At 36.1% G+C, this 17,590-nt stretch overlaps 1 protein-coding gene across 2 annotated transcripts in view; it reads right to left on the bottom strand.

Annotated features, from left to right (window-relative positions):
- Positions 1-17,590, bottom strand: part of Smg5 (Smg5 nonsense mediated mRNA decay factor) — a 93,580-nt gene that overhangs the window by 18,072 nt on the left and 57,918 nt on the right. The window contains exons 7-11 of one of the 2 annotated variants that reach the window (XM_089090600.1): positions 15,498-15,663; positions 8,285-8,623; positions 4,344-4,493; positions 2,932-3,155; positions 613-796 (exon numbers count right to left, since the gene is read on the bottom strand). In XM_089090600.1, coding sequence (XP_088946726.1) covers positions 613-796; positions 2,932-3,155; positions 4,344-4,493; positions 8,285-8,623; positions 15,498-15,663 — 1,063 coding nt within the window. The remainder of the gene's footprint in view (positions 1-612; positions 797-2,931; positions 3,156-4,343; positions 4,494-8,284; positions 8,624-15,497; positions 15,664-17,590) is intronic. The other variant, XM_089090601.1, reaches the window with a different exon arrangement.

The raw sequence follows: 17,590 nt of genomic DNA, 5'->3' as shown, positions 1-17,590 counted from the left end.
AAAATTTTCTATGTACTCTTTCAAAAGAAGGTTCATCAGTCATCTAGGGAACTCGATAAAAAAAAACTATGCCTTGTTGTCAGGCCTGGCACAAATCCCGTCGATGTTATCGCTTGTAGGTCACATCATATAATCTTAATTTCTACAGCTAATGCCCCATTCAACATGAAAATTTACTGGTATTGAGATTTAGCTAATTTAAGCCAATCAAACTTTTTCATAAAATTTTTCAGCAAATCAAAATATTTCATAAAAAATCTGATTGGCAAACATGTTAGATACCAGCATTAATAAATTCTCATTGTGAATGGGCCTTACGGTGAGCCTAAACGCCCTTTTATATTGTTGAAGAATCAGGTTAGCCTTTAGACAGTATTTCGTTCTGTAGTCTATAGACTGTATAGAGCACATTATGCAAAAAATGCTACACAGAAATTTTTTTCTTTAATAATTCTCGAAACATGACTTTAAATATTAGGCTTGAGTTGAATATTGATGCCAATATATAAATAGTTTCATTTCGTTTCGCATCGATTATCGATATCTGACGATTTTAGTAAATCGCAATATCAAGCAAGTTAACCTGCAGAGAGGGCTGCGATGAATATTTACCTGCAGTTGGTACCACAATGATAAACCGCTTACTAAGCTTGATAATGATACGCAGCTGTTTTAACATAACGCTCGTATCCACTACTAGACAGCTAGCGGATACTAATTGATTTTCCAGAGCAGATACCTCAGATTTAAGCCACATTGTTGCCATTGTGCGAGCTTTATCTTCGTCTAGTTTCCTCTAAAAGAAAGAACAGTCTTAAAAAAAGATTTATGTCCTGGTCACATTTATACCAATAGAATAGAATACGAGACTGGAATTTACAGTCCCTACCGGCGTATTGATCTAGGTTTCATGGCCTTTCAGCCAGGAAGTACAACGGGGGGCGCGGGGGGGGATGAGACATGTCCGAGACTTGAACTCAAGACCTCAATCGACCAGTCATGATTGACCAATCAGAGTCACGAGTTAAGGCATAAATTTTTAAAACTAGAAAAGGCGGAAAATTTGAAGATCAGTTTATCTATTCATAACGGGAACCAGACAAAATTTAAAGAGCCATAATATAATTAGAAAATAATCGGGGACAAATTGCTGTTGACACAAGCTTTTCAAGCCAATTGCTTGCATTTGTAGTTTTTTTGCTTTTGATATACAAGCGTTATTTACAAATAACTCTCTGAAAATCGCGCCGAAAGATTATTCCCCGTAAGATTTTTATAAAATCCTCAAAAACTAGGCCAGGCCTATAAAAACTGAATAATTAAAAAAGGAATAATATCCCATAAAAATTGGAGATAAATTTATGAATTTAACTGTCCCTTATAAATGTTAGTTTTGTCCATGGGCACTACCAGCGTTTTTCTTTTGGAGAGGGGCAAGCTTGCTCAAATTTTTGGGGACAGAGGTAAAAATAAGCTTCTTCACACTTTTTGGCAACCTTTACTTCGTCTAAAATACGCTATAAAAAGGAACTAAAGAGCATGGCCAATTGATAACACAATTTGGTCCCTTAGATGAACAATAAACCAGATCTAGCATTACCCAGCATAACAATACGGTTAATTAAAAAAAACTAAATAAAGATATTAATTATGTTTATTTAATTTCTACTTGTGCTTTACACTGGACCGAAACAAAATAGCAACTTTCGTTAAAAGGTCACAATATGTATATCTGCGTTTTTTTTGAAAGCTTTTTTATGTTTCGTGTACTTTATTACTACAAATATTATAATTAATCAGAAGTGTTTTGAAAAAAATATATCTACTTTCAGAATATTGAACAGCCTTTAGTTAAACTTCATCCAAATTGAAACGACCTTTAATTAAAATACAAAATATAACAAACTTAAATTAAACCTACTTCCAACTTTTTTTTAGTTTTGCTTTGACTTCTGTTCTAGATAACTTTTTGTATTATCAGAGATTCGTTAAAATGTATGGTAAATATATACGAGGACCAATAACTGACATAGGGACAACCCACAACTCGACAGGGACAACCCACAACTCGAGTTGTGGGTGAACCCACAACTCGATTCATTTTGTTTGTCCTGTTTCCAATATACTAATCAGCTCACTCACAAATGTATCCCCCCTCCTGATGGTTCCATATGTAGCCCTAGCAATATATTTCTCCATTACATCAATCTAGTCATACGTACGTTGTCAAAGCTCCTATATAAACGGGCTATCTAGTCGGTCTCCAATTTATCTCAGTGTGTAACTAAGCGCGTAATTTACAGACATTTTATTTGAAATGATTTGAAAACATGCATAATCATGGAAGATAACATGATAATCTGATTAATAAAAACATCCTACAGGTTGGAAGTAAGAACTTAATTGTTTTAGTGTTTTCTTTCAGTTTTTATATATTCCTTGAAAAAATGAATCGGTTATAATATTTGGAAAGAGCATACACTAAGGAATGTAGTAGTGTTCACCGCCATCCTAATTATTATAAGTAATATTCACAAACGACTCAAAAACCGGTGACCAAAGAAGTTATTAAAACTAAGCGTCCTAGCCCTAGCCGAGTGTTTGGTAAGTTAGAATTGAAACCCGGAGGAGAGGGTTCGAGTCCTGGTGTCACTTGTTATTTGATTTGGAGCGGAGGTCAGTGATATGACGTTATAAGCTCAGCCATTGTCGACCCAGCTCTAAACAGTTACCTGGAGAAATCTGGTGGAAAAGCACGCAAAGCGTCAGATGATTTGCCCCAAACCATGCACTGCACTCCTGGCCAAAGGCAGATAATCATGAGATCAGTAACTGAGCTACGCAGACCATTGGTCAGCATGTGAAAAAAATGAAGTACTAACGATGCTCAGAAACGAATATATAGATCACAGGTAGCAATTTTCTACTTACTTCTTCTGGTTTAATTTCGTCTGGCTTTTCCTTACTAAAAAAATATCCCGAATCAACGTCAAACGTGACCCCAGTGTCTGGCAAAACTGACAGTAGCTTCACAAAGCTTCTTATTCGATTTATTCGTAATTTAAAATCATCAGAAAAACAGGACGTCTGAATTTTACCCAAAACTGGAGATAGGAACCAGTCTTCAGAAAGAGACTTTCCTGAAAAGCATAAAACTTAAACTTTTTATTTTACTGCTAACACATTAATTGACTCTAGTTTGTGTATTCATACTGAAACTATATAATAATAAGTATTAATTAAAATTGATTTTGGATTGATTATAACCTGGAAATGTCAAAACAGATTAGCAAATTGAAAATAAATAAATATTTTAAAGCCAATTTACGTAGCTTAAGAAAAGATTAAATGCCTTCTTAATATACATACACATCAAAGGCTGCATTCCAGGTTCAACAGAAAGCAACTAAAGGTTATGAAAAAGTAACTTTTTTTGTTCCAGGTGACGTTTCGTAGTAGTTGGAACAATAGAAAAATAACATTTAATTTACTTATTTAGTAACTTTTACTAAAGATAGTTAACCTTTAATGAAGTAACTGTGCATCATTATCATCATTGCTATTAATATCAGTTCGAAACATATTGAAAGTATTGTTGACCAAATTATATGGAAAGAATAATGAAAACAATTGAAACTCATGAAACCCTTACAAACCTGATAAGCAGATAGTTACTTCATAACCGTTCCCAGTGGGTGTCACTTCAAGTAGCTTCTGTAGTTAAGGTAAAGTTACTATGGTTTGCAACCTGGAATACAGCCAAAAAAAATATAAACATTTCTTTTTATTGCTCGATTGGTACAACATAATTCAACCTAACAACTTATGTTTTTAAGCTCTCTGTCATAATATTAATTTCATGAATGTATTTATTTTTTAAGCCAGTGGCGGATCCAGGGGGGAGCGCCCCCCCCTAGCGTATTCTAAAGTAGTGTAATTTACTTAATTAACTCAAGTTTGCGTTGATTAAACTTGCTCATAACGCAAGTTTATCGGATCAACCTTGTTTGCCCCCCTCCCTAAATTTTTTTTTTCGGATCAACCTATTTTGCGTCCCCCTAAAAAAATCCTGGATCCACCCCTGTTTTAAGCAAACAATCCACATATTACCTTACAACATAATATTATTGCCTCTAATTATACACGACAGCCAAGACCTGACAGACATACAAAGTCAGGGCTAAGCCGACTTTGAATTTGTTTGAGTGTATGGGGGAGGGAGGGGGGGGGTAAAAAAATTCCTCTCATCCTAAAAGAATCCACACACTAGGTTTTTTTTTCTCTTGTTTTCCTATTGTACGAGAGGCTTCATACACAAGAAAACAAAAACTCATAAAATTTACCATTCTCAGGGGTTGTTGCCACTTCCTTCAAAGCATTGGCTAATTTAGTCAGACGAAACCATAAAGGAAAAGCACCAGGTCCAGCACCCCTAACTGTTTGTTCCAACTGATGTAGAAAGAAGCACATCAAAGATAACGGTGCTGCGAAACCTAAAATAATACGCGAGAACAATAACAATGGTCAGGTAAAAGATGGCCGCAAGAGGAATCAATTCACCTGACTAAACCATTGCGAAGAGGTATAAGTACAGAACAACCTTAGTGGGACTAAAACCTCGCCCCTCTCCAGAGTAGAAAAACATTAAAAAAGGACCAAAAAACTACAGAAAAAATTACTAATTTTAATCTATGAGCTAAATTTTTTAACAAAGAAAATATTAGAAACTATGAAATTCTTCAATTCCTAAACCAGACTTTGCGGCGCGCCCATGTAATTGCAGATATGTAAAACTTGCCGTGGAGTAAATGTTTACTTTCCATAGAATTTTTTCTCATTATTCGGATTATACTATGCAATATTCAGGAAATCCTGAAATATTTCTGAATTGAAATTTGACCTAATCCCCGTAAATTTCGTACACCATGCTCTACAACTTTCTTTATAATATAGAATGTTTTTTCTGAAACTTAGTTTTTAAATAAGGAACGGATGCTGTGCATACACGAGTCAGTGTATTGGAGCTAGATTTGTAGATATATTTAGCAAAAACTGCGGAAAAATAATTTTTTTTTTCCGTTTTATGTTTCAACTTCAGTCTTTACTTCCATCAGAAAACTAAACTTCAGTGCTTTTCTTCTTTTTTTTAATTAATTCAGTCTTAGCACCACCCAGGTGTTGCCTGCACTATTTTTGCAAAATTTGAACTTTAAATAGAAGGAACTACTGTTTTTTCTGGCGAAAATAATTGTGGCGTTCGGCATTTAGAGTTTATACGGAGGGCGTATTGGAATCAGAATAGCATTTACTTTTGAGTGTAAACACAATAGGGTGTTTGAATTAAAGAGAGACCTACAGTGAAGAAAAAGCAAGGTTAAACTCGACAACCAGCATCTTAGCTACCTTCACAAGCAACTGCAAAAAGCACCAGCACCTGCTACCAAAATCTTAGCTATATCTCTGTCGATTGTTAGCTTTGCTACCCTGTCGATAAGGCAGGGTAGTAACGTCTAGAAAATTTTCTCTTTGGGTTCTTAAAGTTAAGAATTTCATTGATTTCTTTCAAAAAACACCAGCAAACAAATTTTGAAGCTGCATTTATTATAATAGCCTATAATAAACAAATGAATCGATAACATTGTCTAGAAAGGCCAAAAATTTCTTACACAAACATTGGCACAATGTACAAAAAAAACTTGGCACAGTTGGTTGCTTTTTAGTACCATGTCCCAATTATTTAACTTCGACCTTTTTGAGGGCCAAAACTCCCACTATACATACTGAGCAACAAGTAAATCATGTAAAGGAAACTACCTAGGATTCATATAATCAAAATGGAATAGCTTCGAAAGACTCAATGATTCTATATTCACCAACCGATTATCATGGAAGTTGAAAATTAAACGTGCGATAGAATATTATAAATAAAGTACAATTTTAAGGAAATAAACTAAATTGGGAGGGGAAATTTGGGCTTTCAATTCTTATCAAATAACAAATACGCAACCTTTGCGATCTACAGGCTTTTAATGATTAATCCAGAAATTTTATTATTAGGGGGCCGTCTTCAACAGAATCCCCTCTTTGATGGCAATCGATCCAAGATCGTTCCGACGTGACGTCTATATCGTTTTTTTTTTTTTTTAAAATACATGTATTACTCTCCTTCAGAGGAGTTGCCAAAGGTCATTTGCCATACTCCTGGGGGGGGGGGGAACACCCCCCCAGAAGTACTTCAAAACAAGATTCACCCAGCAATCTGTCACCACGTAGAATTCCGTGCCAGTAGAGATAATTCCAGAAAATCCTTCTCTCGAGGCATTCAAGAAACTTTGACTTATGGCTCTTGCCAGGACAGCGTAGAAAAAGATTAGATCAGGCGTCTCCTGGCTGACCTGTCACTTGCCAGGCTTGCGACTTCTTCCACTAGGATGTGGGCTTAGGCAAGGAGTTCGTTGGCTCAGTAGCAAGGGGTTGACTGAAGCATTGTAAATACCTATTTTCGTATGGCGACTTATATTTGGGTTTTGCTAAATGCTATTCAGCCTCTCAACAACTGCTGACGCTTTGGCTATTCGGGATGTTAGCTCTTTTGTTTTCGAACCATCCCTAGACAGTGTGGATCCCAGGTAAGCGAAGCCTTCAACTATATCTATTCGATTGCTCCCGATGTTAACTTCCTTTACAGTAGATAGTGACGTGGGGGGCTCAATAGTCATAAATTTGGTTTTCGGTCAGTTGATCCATAGACCAACTTTCGAGGCTTCTTCTAAAAGCACTTGGAGAGCTTCGGTGACTTTTTCGACGGTGTCCACGACTAAGGCTATATCATGGCTGAAGTCAGCATCAGTAAGCACCCAGTCTCCAAACTGAAGACCGAATCGAAGACGATTTACCACGCAAGTTATGATGTCCTCAATCACGCAGTTGAAGAGCTCGGGAGCAGCGGAGCGACCATGCAAGGCGCTTGTCTTCATTGAGAATGTGGCGCTGCGTCTTACATTGACTTGCGCTTATATAGATTCCATCATATAGATATTCGGAGTGTGCAATATTAATAGGATACACTTGTGGTTCTCAATATCAGCCAGAGCGAACGGCAAACTACTGAATCAAAAACTGCTTTGAAGTCTACAAATATAATGTACACTTTTCGATGAAAGTCCCGCGTCTGCTCTATCAACTGCCGCATATTGAGGGTTTACTTCGCTATCCGCCTGTCAGTCATGAACCTGGCTTGCTGACCCTCTTCCTTAAATTCTTAAATACTGTTTTTAGCAAAAAGATGGCGGGAGGGGGGGGGGGTTGGAGGGACACGGACCTAAGGGTCTTACTTTAGGAACAGACTGTAAATCTTTGCATGATTCTAACTTCAATTATATGTAAGATGTCCCCCGCTCTATAAAATTTCTTTTAAAGGAGGCGGGGGAGATATTTGGAAAGGGCCAGTGTTTAATAGCCAGTCTTAAGTGATCCTGATTGCGAACGGGCTCAAAATCTTTATAATGATCCCTTCAATCATAAATATTGAGAAATCCATAAAAAGGATCCGCGACAAGAGGGAAAAAGGGAGGTCAAAGGGCTTCACGCTAGGCCGCTCAATCATGCAGATTAAAAATCCTTGTATGGATCGGATTCAAACAAGGTATAATATGTCCACCTCTATCAAATACATCTATAAAGCTTTTCTGTAAATAATTTCTTTTTTTTGGTCTTACTACCGTTTAATTCTGGTCTAATACTATATTAAGTTGGGAAGCGGGGTGGGTGGGTAAAAAAATATTAAGGTTTTACATTTAAAAAAAGTAAGTGAACATAAAGTATTCCGTATATGAGGGGGGAATCTTTTAAGGTCATGGCCAATATTATAGTTTTGATACACATTTCAACTCCTTTTCCTCGGCTATCATGCACAATTTCAATGAGGGTTTGGCAAATAATTGTTATTCCAAAAGTTAACTATTTCAACCAAATTACGGATAACTTGCTTCAATGAGAGTTAAAACTAACCGGTGTCAGCCACAGGGAAGTTTTAAACTTGTTATCAAAGATTCTCCAATAGAAGTCGCCGAACACTTTGAAATCGCAATACACATCGACCAAATGAAAGTACATGCAGCAGTTCTAATTCATCCCCGTGGGCATCCTGCCTAATCTTTAAAAAAGGTACGCTGAATCGATGTTTATTGACCAAACCTACAAATGAAAAAAAAAGTTCTATTTCTCTACTAATTCTACTATCTAAAAGAATATTACTTATCTGACGAGTTCTGACTTAACTTACTCGAGTTCTGAATTCTGGCGGCTAGTTGGGTTTTTTGATACTCCTTCAAAATTAAATTTTTTGACTCGGATTCAGAATCACTCTCTTCAAGTTCAAAGTCACTGCTCGACTCAGATTCAGATGATTCAGATTCAGGCTCTGACTCAACTTCCGAACCAGATGATTCCTCTCTCTCTAGGCTTAGACGTCTTCGTCTTCTTCTGCGAGTTTTTGTTTTTGCCGGGACAGGCTTGGGAATTTCGGTGGGAATTTCAGGCATTATATCAGAAATTTCGCGCAAGATGCCATCCAAGAGTTCCGACAGATATGCAAGACAAAAGGCCAAGGCTAACTGAGAATCTGCAAAAGACACTAAGTAAAGATGTTGATGACTTCATAACGTCTGGGTTGGGGACTTCTCTTTTTTTAGATGGGTCAAGTTATGAAATTCGTTAGACGGGGATACTAGAAGTATTTGTGATGTAAGTAAATTAAGAAGGCTGTTAATGAATGGTTTGTTTTCTAAACTTGATTTTAATAATTAAACTGAAAGAAATGTATTTGATAAAATAAAATGGTATTAGATCTTGAATATTAGTATTATTTTTATTTTGATTGAAGCGTGTTAAGGAAGCAGTTGATTGTTGAGTGTTCAGTTAGTGATAGCGATATTGTACGTGTGCTTTGTTTTATTGTTTTTTAAAGCCCTTCTGAGGTTGAAGTATATTTAATTTTTTTATGCTATGAATTTGTTTTATTTGTTTTATTTGTTTTTTTATTTGTTTAATAATTCCATTTTGTTTTATTATCCTCTAGACAGTAAGAGCTAGAATTTGGAAACTTTATTTTTTATTCAGGAATTGTGAAAAATGGGTAAGAAAACTTCTCTGAAGTTTGCAAAATTTTTGCAAGTCTCTCGAAACGTAAACATAAATAGTTTTTCTAGCCTGTGTACTAAATAGTATAAACAAAATAAAAATATCCTAGTTCCAAAACTAAATTTCCAAGAGATCACGCAATGTCGGACGCGTCTCGTGTAAAATAGGGCATTATTTCTTCCAGCGCCTTAGCTCATATTTCTGAACCTTTTCTAGCCTTCTCAACAGTAATCAAGCAATTCGTGGTAACAAACTGTAAGTAAGGAGCGACCTGTCTCAATAGTAACCGACACTATAAAAACAAGATTTTGAAATTAACACATGTAGAGGCCGAAGTAAATTTTAATGTAAATATCAAATATATAAACTTTATTAATTTTAATTTAATTTTTTACAAGTAACGCACTGAGGCAATTCCACATTATACCCGAAAAAAGGGAGGAAGACCATCCAAAAACTATAGAACCTCAATGGAAATCACACCATCATATTCAGCGTATCAGAGAATCCTACTGTAGAGGTTTCAAGCACCTATCTACAAAAATGTGGAATTTTGCATTTTTTGCCAGAAGAAAGATCACGGATGAGTGTTTATTTATTTTTTTTGTTTTTTTTTTACCAGGGGTGATCGTATCGACCCAGTGGTCCTAGAATATCGTGGGAGGGCTCATTGGAATGGAAATTAAAAGTTATAGTGCCCTTTTTAACTGAACAAAAAAATGGGGGACAACTAGGCCCCCTCCCATGCTCATCTTGTTCCTACAGTCACCCGATCAAAATTTTGAGATAGCCAATTTTTTCAGCATGGTCGAAAATATAATAAATATGTCTTTTAGGACGACTTAATCCCGCAAAGTCTCCAGGGAGAGGGATGAAAGTTATTAGCTCTACCCAATGTTACCATATACTCTTGGTTATTGGGCCGTATACATACGTTTTCAGGGGCGATTTTTTCTGGTAGGTGGGGGGGGGTCGGGGGGTATATGGGAGGATCTTTCCATGAAGGAAGCTTTCATGGGGGAACGTACAGTGCTATGAAGGGGGCGCCAGATTTCCCATCATTATTAAAGAAAAAGATCAGAAAATAAATAACAAAACAAGTTTTTCAACTGAAAGTAAGGAGCAACATCAAAACTTAAAACGAACAGAAAATATTACGTATATGATTGGGTTCACCCTCTAGTCAATACCTCGCTCTTTAAGCCAAAAATGTTTTAGTACTTTCATAAGAGCTATTTATTCTAATTAACGGCCTTTGTCATTAAGCGGTCATTTTTAAAGAATTGGAACAAAATTCGAACTTAGGTTAAAGAGCAAGGTATTGACTAGGGGGCTAACCCCCAATATACGTATTAAAATCTATGAATATAGAAGTTCGTTACGTAAGTTAATTCGTGAGTTGCGTATATTTATTACTAATAAAAAAGTTCGTAAATAAAATTAAACAAGTTCCGGGAAAGCCATTTAACCAAATAAAAGTAAAATTAATATGCAATTTTTTTTTTAATTATTCATGTACGGTGAGCCAAATCAAAACCTGCATTAATTCAAAAACGTTCAAAATTAAATAAAAAAAACACATTTTTTTTAACTGAAAGTAAGGAGCGACATTAAGACTTAAAATGAACAGAAATTAATCCGTATATGAAAGGGGCTGTCCTCTCCTCAACGCCTCGCTCTTTACGCTAAAGTTTGACTTTCTCACAGCTCTATTTTGTAAACAATAAAAAACTTTAGCGTAAAGAGCGAGGCGTTGAGGAGGGGACAGCCCCTTTCATATACAGAATAATTTCTGTTCGTTTTAAGTTTTAACGTCGTTCCTTACTTTCAGTTAAAAAAAACTTGTTTTTTTATTTAATTCTTTAAGAACTGGTCTTGAAATCCTGAATTTTGATTTTTTTTTTTAATTCACTTTCTTATGGAATTTTCCAAAATTTTGTTTGCATCTAAACCTTGGGCTAAAACTGGATTGAAACAAGCTCGGCTGCAATCCAGCTCATAAGCAGAGGGATAGGATAAGTGCGCTTTCCAGAATGTCGTTATCACTGGATTTACCAGAAGGTGTTGTACAATTTCACCCAATCGAACTCATAAGCGGAGGATGGGCGGGGGGGGGGGGGCTTTCCAAAATGTCGTCATCAGTATATTTACCAGAAGGTATTACATAATGTCAACAGGACATATTGAAAGTAAGAGCTAGTGTCTTCATGCTGCCCAAGCACAATCCAGCCTCTGTGGGAGAGAGGATGAGAAAATGTCACGATTGTGCCTCCCCCAATTTGCTGCCCAGTTAGATCTAAATAGGGAGAGGGGATCCCTAAATTCTTATAATTATAGCACCGAACAGAGGGTTATCAGTTTTAACCAGTCTTAGATAAGAGAGAGTCATTGTTTGAATCTTTTGGGGTCCAAGCCTATTCTAACCTCTGCGATGAAATTTTGTCATTACGATATATACCAAAAAGGTCTACTAAAAAACGAACTTGGCAAGAAATGGAAGCTGTTTCCCCCTTGTTGCTTTTTTTTTCGGGCCTAGACGTGATCTAACCTCTGTGCGGGGATAGGGACGCAAATACTACTTAGAAGCAGCAGTTGATGCACTAGTTCTACTTTCCGTTTAACCTATTAGGGGACAGGGGTCAGGTCTCTGTACTTGACTAGACCTCTTGAAAAGGCTTATGTAAGATGAAGGATTCAAAAACACATAAGAAATGTGAAGAAAATAAGTAGTAACAGGAGTGATATAGATGATATTGGGGGGGGGGGGGTAAATATATACCCCTTCCCCTGTGTACATACCTAAGCATATTGGTAAAGAAGCATAGACGACTTCGAGATTTTAAGTCTACAGAGTAAACATTATTTTTTTTTTCCAAGACCGATTGATTTGCCATTTTTATGAGTTTCCCGAAGTTTTTGGAGTAATGACTGATTCAATACAAAATGAAGATATACAAGCGAAACAAATGAAGAGAAGAAAAGATAGACAAGTAAAATATTTTATAACTATGCTTTACATTTTTACCGTTTCTTGTGTAATCGTTAATGGAATTATTCAATTATGAAGATATTTCTAGGAGAAACGTCAGCAAGATTCTAAACAATCTTTGAGGTCCACGTACATCCTTGAATCGCGACTTTACGAAATATCAAATGAAGCCAAAATAACACATAAAAAAAGAAGTAAATTTAGATATAAAGGGGCCCTGATTGTAGAGTTTAAAAAAAGCTTGTTTTTTTTAATGTTGTTTCGTAAGAATCTAGGATAAAAAAAAAGCAGATGTATATGTAGACGTATCTTTCGGATAAATATTATCTAAATTATACCTTCTAATAATATCTTTCAAAAATAATTTCATTTTTAGCTATAATATATGAATGGCTGGAAAAATACAACCTTACGAAACTACATCCCCGTTATTCAGACAAAAAAAAAACATATATATATAAAGAGATAAAACACGAAAGCAAGGGAATACTATAAATAGGCTTATTACAGTTTTATAAATAGGCTTATTACAGCTTATTACAGTATTACACTACCAATCTTTGTTATAATGGAAGTCCTGTAAAATAGAAGAATAACCTGACCAGTAAAATCGGAACACCGCTTTGATTACTGCAACTAAAAATGACAGATGTGTAATCAATATCACAGATCTTGGCTGCTTTATCTACACTCAGATAGTTCGTAGCACAGTTTATATAATTAGCAGTATGATCATTCTCTATCTCACCCATTATAAAAACCCGGACCGGGGTTAGCTTGTTTCTGCATTAGCTTTATTTACGTTTTTGCAGATATAAACATAGGCGAAGTCAGATTTGCGGGAATGCAGGTTAGTCTGTTTCTGACTGTTTCCATCAAAATGCATTGAAACAAACGGAAATAAAGCTAATGCAGAAACAAGCTAATGCAGAAATAAGGCAGAAATAAGTGGGAGGAGTTTTTCGTTCACAAAGACCAGAAATGATCTGCGATAAGCTTACTGGTATATTCTGTCTACTGTGGTTCGTAGTTTGCAGCGTATAAACCTTCCAATTTTTTCAACCAAACAAAAAAAAAACAATGTTTCGTTAGTTGATTTCCTTTCTGCCTTGCCGACAAAACACCAAATAAACATCGGTTTCTAATGAAACACGGAAGTTTTCACAAGTACGTTTTAAACGCAAAAACGGAACTACGAATTGGTTCTGGAGAGTACCTACCATGACGCAACTATCCAAAACTCAACTACGAAACGACAAAGTGGTGTTCCACTTATCCTCTCGAATCATGCAGCAAAAGCTCTGAAGGATTGGGTTTTAATTTCACCTCAATTAATGACGGCCAGGTTTGTTGGAGGCCATGCCAAGATACTATGCAGCGACAAACAAGATGCTATGCAGCGCATGATGTTATGCAGCGACAAACGATGCAATCAAGCCGTTAAAAGTTGACTTCTTGCAAAGGGTAATTAAAGATATCCGACAGACGTGACCCTCAGAAATGCAAAAGTTAGATATGATAGATCATATTGCCCTCGAGTATTAGGAAGTCAAAGCGTTGGAGAACGAAATAAAAATGCTTGGCGCTTCGTCGATTTTGTTCTTACAAATGATTTCCTAATTGGTGGTAGTCTCTTTGCACACCGAAGTATTCACAAATACACATTGACGTCTCCAGATGGCACTACTTATAACCAAATCAGCCATTGTCTCATGAACCGCAGATGGAGATCTAGCCTAAAAGATATCACAGCCTTCTATGGCACAGAGTTCAACTCAAATTACAATTTATTAATAACAACAATAAAAATCAGGCCCCAGCCACCCCGTAAACCACCAACCTTTCAGGTACAATCTGATTCCTCCTCAAAGCTGGCTGATTAAACAAAGAACCCCAATTTTTTCACCGCATTGGCTAATCGATTTGAAGCTCTTGGCTTCATGGAAGAAATCGATCAAAAAAATATCTAGCAAGCCATTAAACTGAACAACCGCAAGGAACCGGAACGCTCGGAGTCACAAAAAGTCCCAAAGATCGATAGTTCTCCGACAGAAGGTGAACACTGATCAGCCAGCAAAAAGAATTCAAGAAGACCCTACTGTTGTCCCATTCTACACCCCAAGCAGTCAACAGGAGCAAACAATAAAAAATCAAGAATAAAGAGGTGAAGAAAAGCACTAGACTCAATAAGCATCCTCACATGAACCAGAATGTCTCAAATTCAGAAGCAGCTGCAAAAAGAGGAGAAAGGCACACCTCATAGAAGATATATATCGTATCAAGTTGTCAAATTTCAATATCTGGGAAGCAAATTGAAAATGTTGGCTCAGTGCAGAAAGAAGAAGCCGAGCAAGCGGAGCTTTCAAAAGGATGAAGAGAATCTGTCGATCGAACGTCTTTTCATTTTGGATCCAACTTAGACTCTTCAATAGCCTCAATGAGCTGTCGATTCTGAGGTGACTTTTTTAGTTTTGCAGGGTTTCGTTGGCATGGATTTTATTGTTATATTGGGTTTTATTTTTCCTTCCTTTGCTCGGCACTGAAGAGTTAATATATATCCTTAAGATCAGCTTTCTCTTTAGCTTTAGCTGGTTTCAAATATTTTTCAATTCTTAAGTTTTTCTATTGATTAGTTAGGTGTTACTTGACATAATGCATCACTGTACTTTTAGCAGTATAGCAATTCAATCAGGTTTGCTCTAGTCCCTACTTGTTTTAAATATATACAGTATACCTCTTTATGTAAAAAAAAACATCGTTCTTAACAAGGCTGTATCCAAGGGAGGAGGGAGCTACCGGTTAGGTTTATTTTTTTTTTATTTGAAATAAACAAAACAACATTGCATATTAAAGGCGAGCAAGAGCGTCGGATCCTGGCTTTTGAAAACGGATCTCTCAGAGGAATCCTAAATATACACATGGCAACCTGCCTCTTGTTACATAGATCATCCACATGTGTTGATGATAATATCCAGGCCATGTCTTGAGAACGGGGCACCTTAGAACTCTCAAGGCAATCTTCCAGTGGCAACCTGCAGGATCGAGAACGAGGGGTCATCCAAAGAGCGCCCTATGCCGTACATGCCAGTCAGATATCCACTTACTTAACAAGTTCCCGTAGTCCGAGTGGGAGAATGTGCTGGCTTTAGTAATATATCACGAAGACTGCAGACTCCTTTTCGATGTCTTAGGTGACTCTGGAGTTACAGGAGGATCTAAGGCCTAAATTAAGATGTTACATTACCTTAGATGCGTTTTTCAAAAATCACACCTCAATATGAAATGTTGTCTTCTACAGAGCAGACATTCGACTATGAAAATATCGGAATTTCAACTCTGATTTAGCACAACATTACATAAATCTCACCAAAATCCTTCTTTTTAGTTGAGTTCTTGTGTAAAACAAAACAGCACATTGCTGCCATCTGGATTAAAATTTCAGAGTTAAGATCAGTTTGTTCGTCTCTCTCTTGGTCCATTTGCTTTGGAGCTTTCAGAATTTCATGCAAATCCTTAAGAGTAAGCTGACAGAGCTGAAAAAAAAAATAAATAAATATGATAACTCCTATGAAAAAAAAGACATTGCAAAAACTAACAGAAAGAACGCCTTTACAATCCAAATTTTATTTTTCTATTTATTACAAAGAAGACTTAGTTCTATAATAGCAGTTTTCTCGAAAAACTCTTGTGCAGAGCAGTTTAAACATAAAAATAAGGAGAAAAGACGTTTATATTCATTTGTCGAAAACGGTCGACTGAAATCTAGAATTTATGTCTTTATGGTTTTCAGTGTATTATTTGGTCTTGGGTCATTTTCACGAAAGAACTAACGGAATAAATAATAGAATAGAATGCCTAATGAAAAAAAATTAATTAAACAAATAAAAATACCAAAAGAAAAAGGAAACTAAAAAGTAAAAACTTAAATAAATAAATACGAACTAAAAGAATAGAATAAAGATCATTGAGATAGGAAGCTAAAGCTTCCCCAATGCATCAATACCTACTCTTGCTACATTTTTGTATATCTTAGTTTGTTAGACATTATTAATCTTGGATACCACTGCTTCATCTTTTAATGTGGTTTTTGGTGACAAATTGAGGCCTAAACTGGAATAAATTCGAGTAAATGTAAACCCAAATTTATTTTGATTTTGGAGACTTGAGCTGAGTCAACGGTGAAGAAGTTTTGTCATAAAAGATAATTTCAAATCATAATTGGCTTCTACAACAGTTACTTGATAGGGTTCCCAGAATAAGAAGATAGCACCATTGACTCATTAGCATAGTTTTAGTAAAAAAAAAAGTCCCACGCAAGAACAGAAAGAGCATACACCCAAGCTTAGGGATTACAATATAAGAGATAACACCTTATTTAATTCTTTAAAGAGAAGAGCTTCAAAGCAGAAATTTAAAACTAGGCAGGGTCATAAACACTCATTATTTTTTTTTTTTTTTTTTTTTTTATTAGATACGGTGTGAAGAAGTTTTATTAACAAATAATAGACCGTACAAAAAATATTCTGAAGATTCCCAATGAGACAGAAAAGATGATGATTTAGAAAAACAACGTTTGTTTAATACGTCGTGAGTATGCACAAGAGGAAAGAAAGAAAAACAGAGGACCAAAAAATATAAAAGGAGAGGAGAGAACAAGCTTAGTTGATAATTGAAAAAAATTACATCAACATTGGTAGAAGAGACTTCGGACATATCCGTCCTTTTGCGGATATAGACAAAATAATCGCTTCTCGGGGAACATCTCCTTCAATACTTGATCAAAGTCAAATAGCAACTCAAAAAAGCAATGACAAAAATATTTACACACTCTTCAGTATTATAATTTCTAAAGGCACAATTGCAATGGCACAATAGCTTCTAATGGCACAATTTTCACCTCTAAGACTTTTAACAAAACAAACCGCTATTTAGTTTGAAGTAATTGAAAAGTAATTTAGTACCGAATTTACCCCGCAAAGTGGCCAAAATCCTAACATTATCTGAAACGCTGTTGTATCGGTTTTACCAACGTTGCCATAGAACGAATTTTGGCCATAGTCTGGAGCGGTCACGCCCCTCTCCAGAGTAGAAAGTCACCTTGTAAATCCTAATATTGTCTAAAACACGATAATCGCCTTTACCAACGTTGCCAAAAAACTTTTTAGGCGTAGTCTGAAACTGTCGCACTCCTGTCCAGAATACAAAATTGTCCAAATCCTAGCGCTATCTAAACGCCGTTGTATCGCTTTTTATCAAAGTTACCGTGGGACAAATTTTTACCGTAGTCTGAAGCGGCCACACGCCTCTCCGGAATTCAAATTATCCAAAATCCTAACATTGTCTAAAGGGCCGATGTATCGCTTTTTATCAACGATGCCATATGACATATTTTTGCTGTAGTCAGAAGCAACCACACGCCTGTTCAGAATACAGATTTGCCGAAATCCTGACATTGTCTAA

Source organism: Artemia sp. Qi Xiang Cuo, chromosome 6 (assembly GCF_049724085.1).
Source record: "Artemia sp. Qi Xiang Cuo chromosome 6, ASM4972408v1, whole genome shotgun sequence".
Lineage (NCBI taxonomy): Eukaryota > Metazoa > Arthropoda > Branchiopoda > Anostraca > Artemiidae > Artemia > Artemia sp. Qi Xiang Cuo.
Note: the sequence above shows the minus strand (reverse complement) of the source record. Positions and strands in the feature narration are given on the sequence as shown.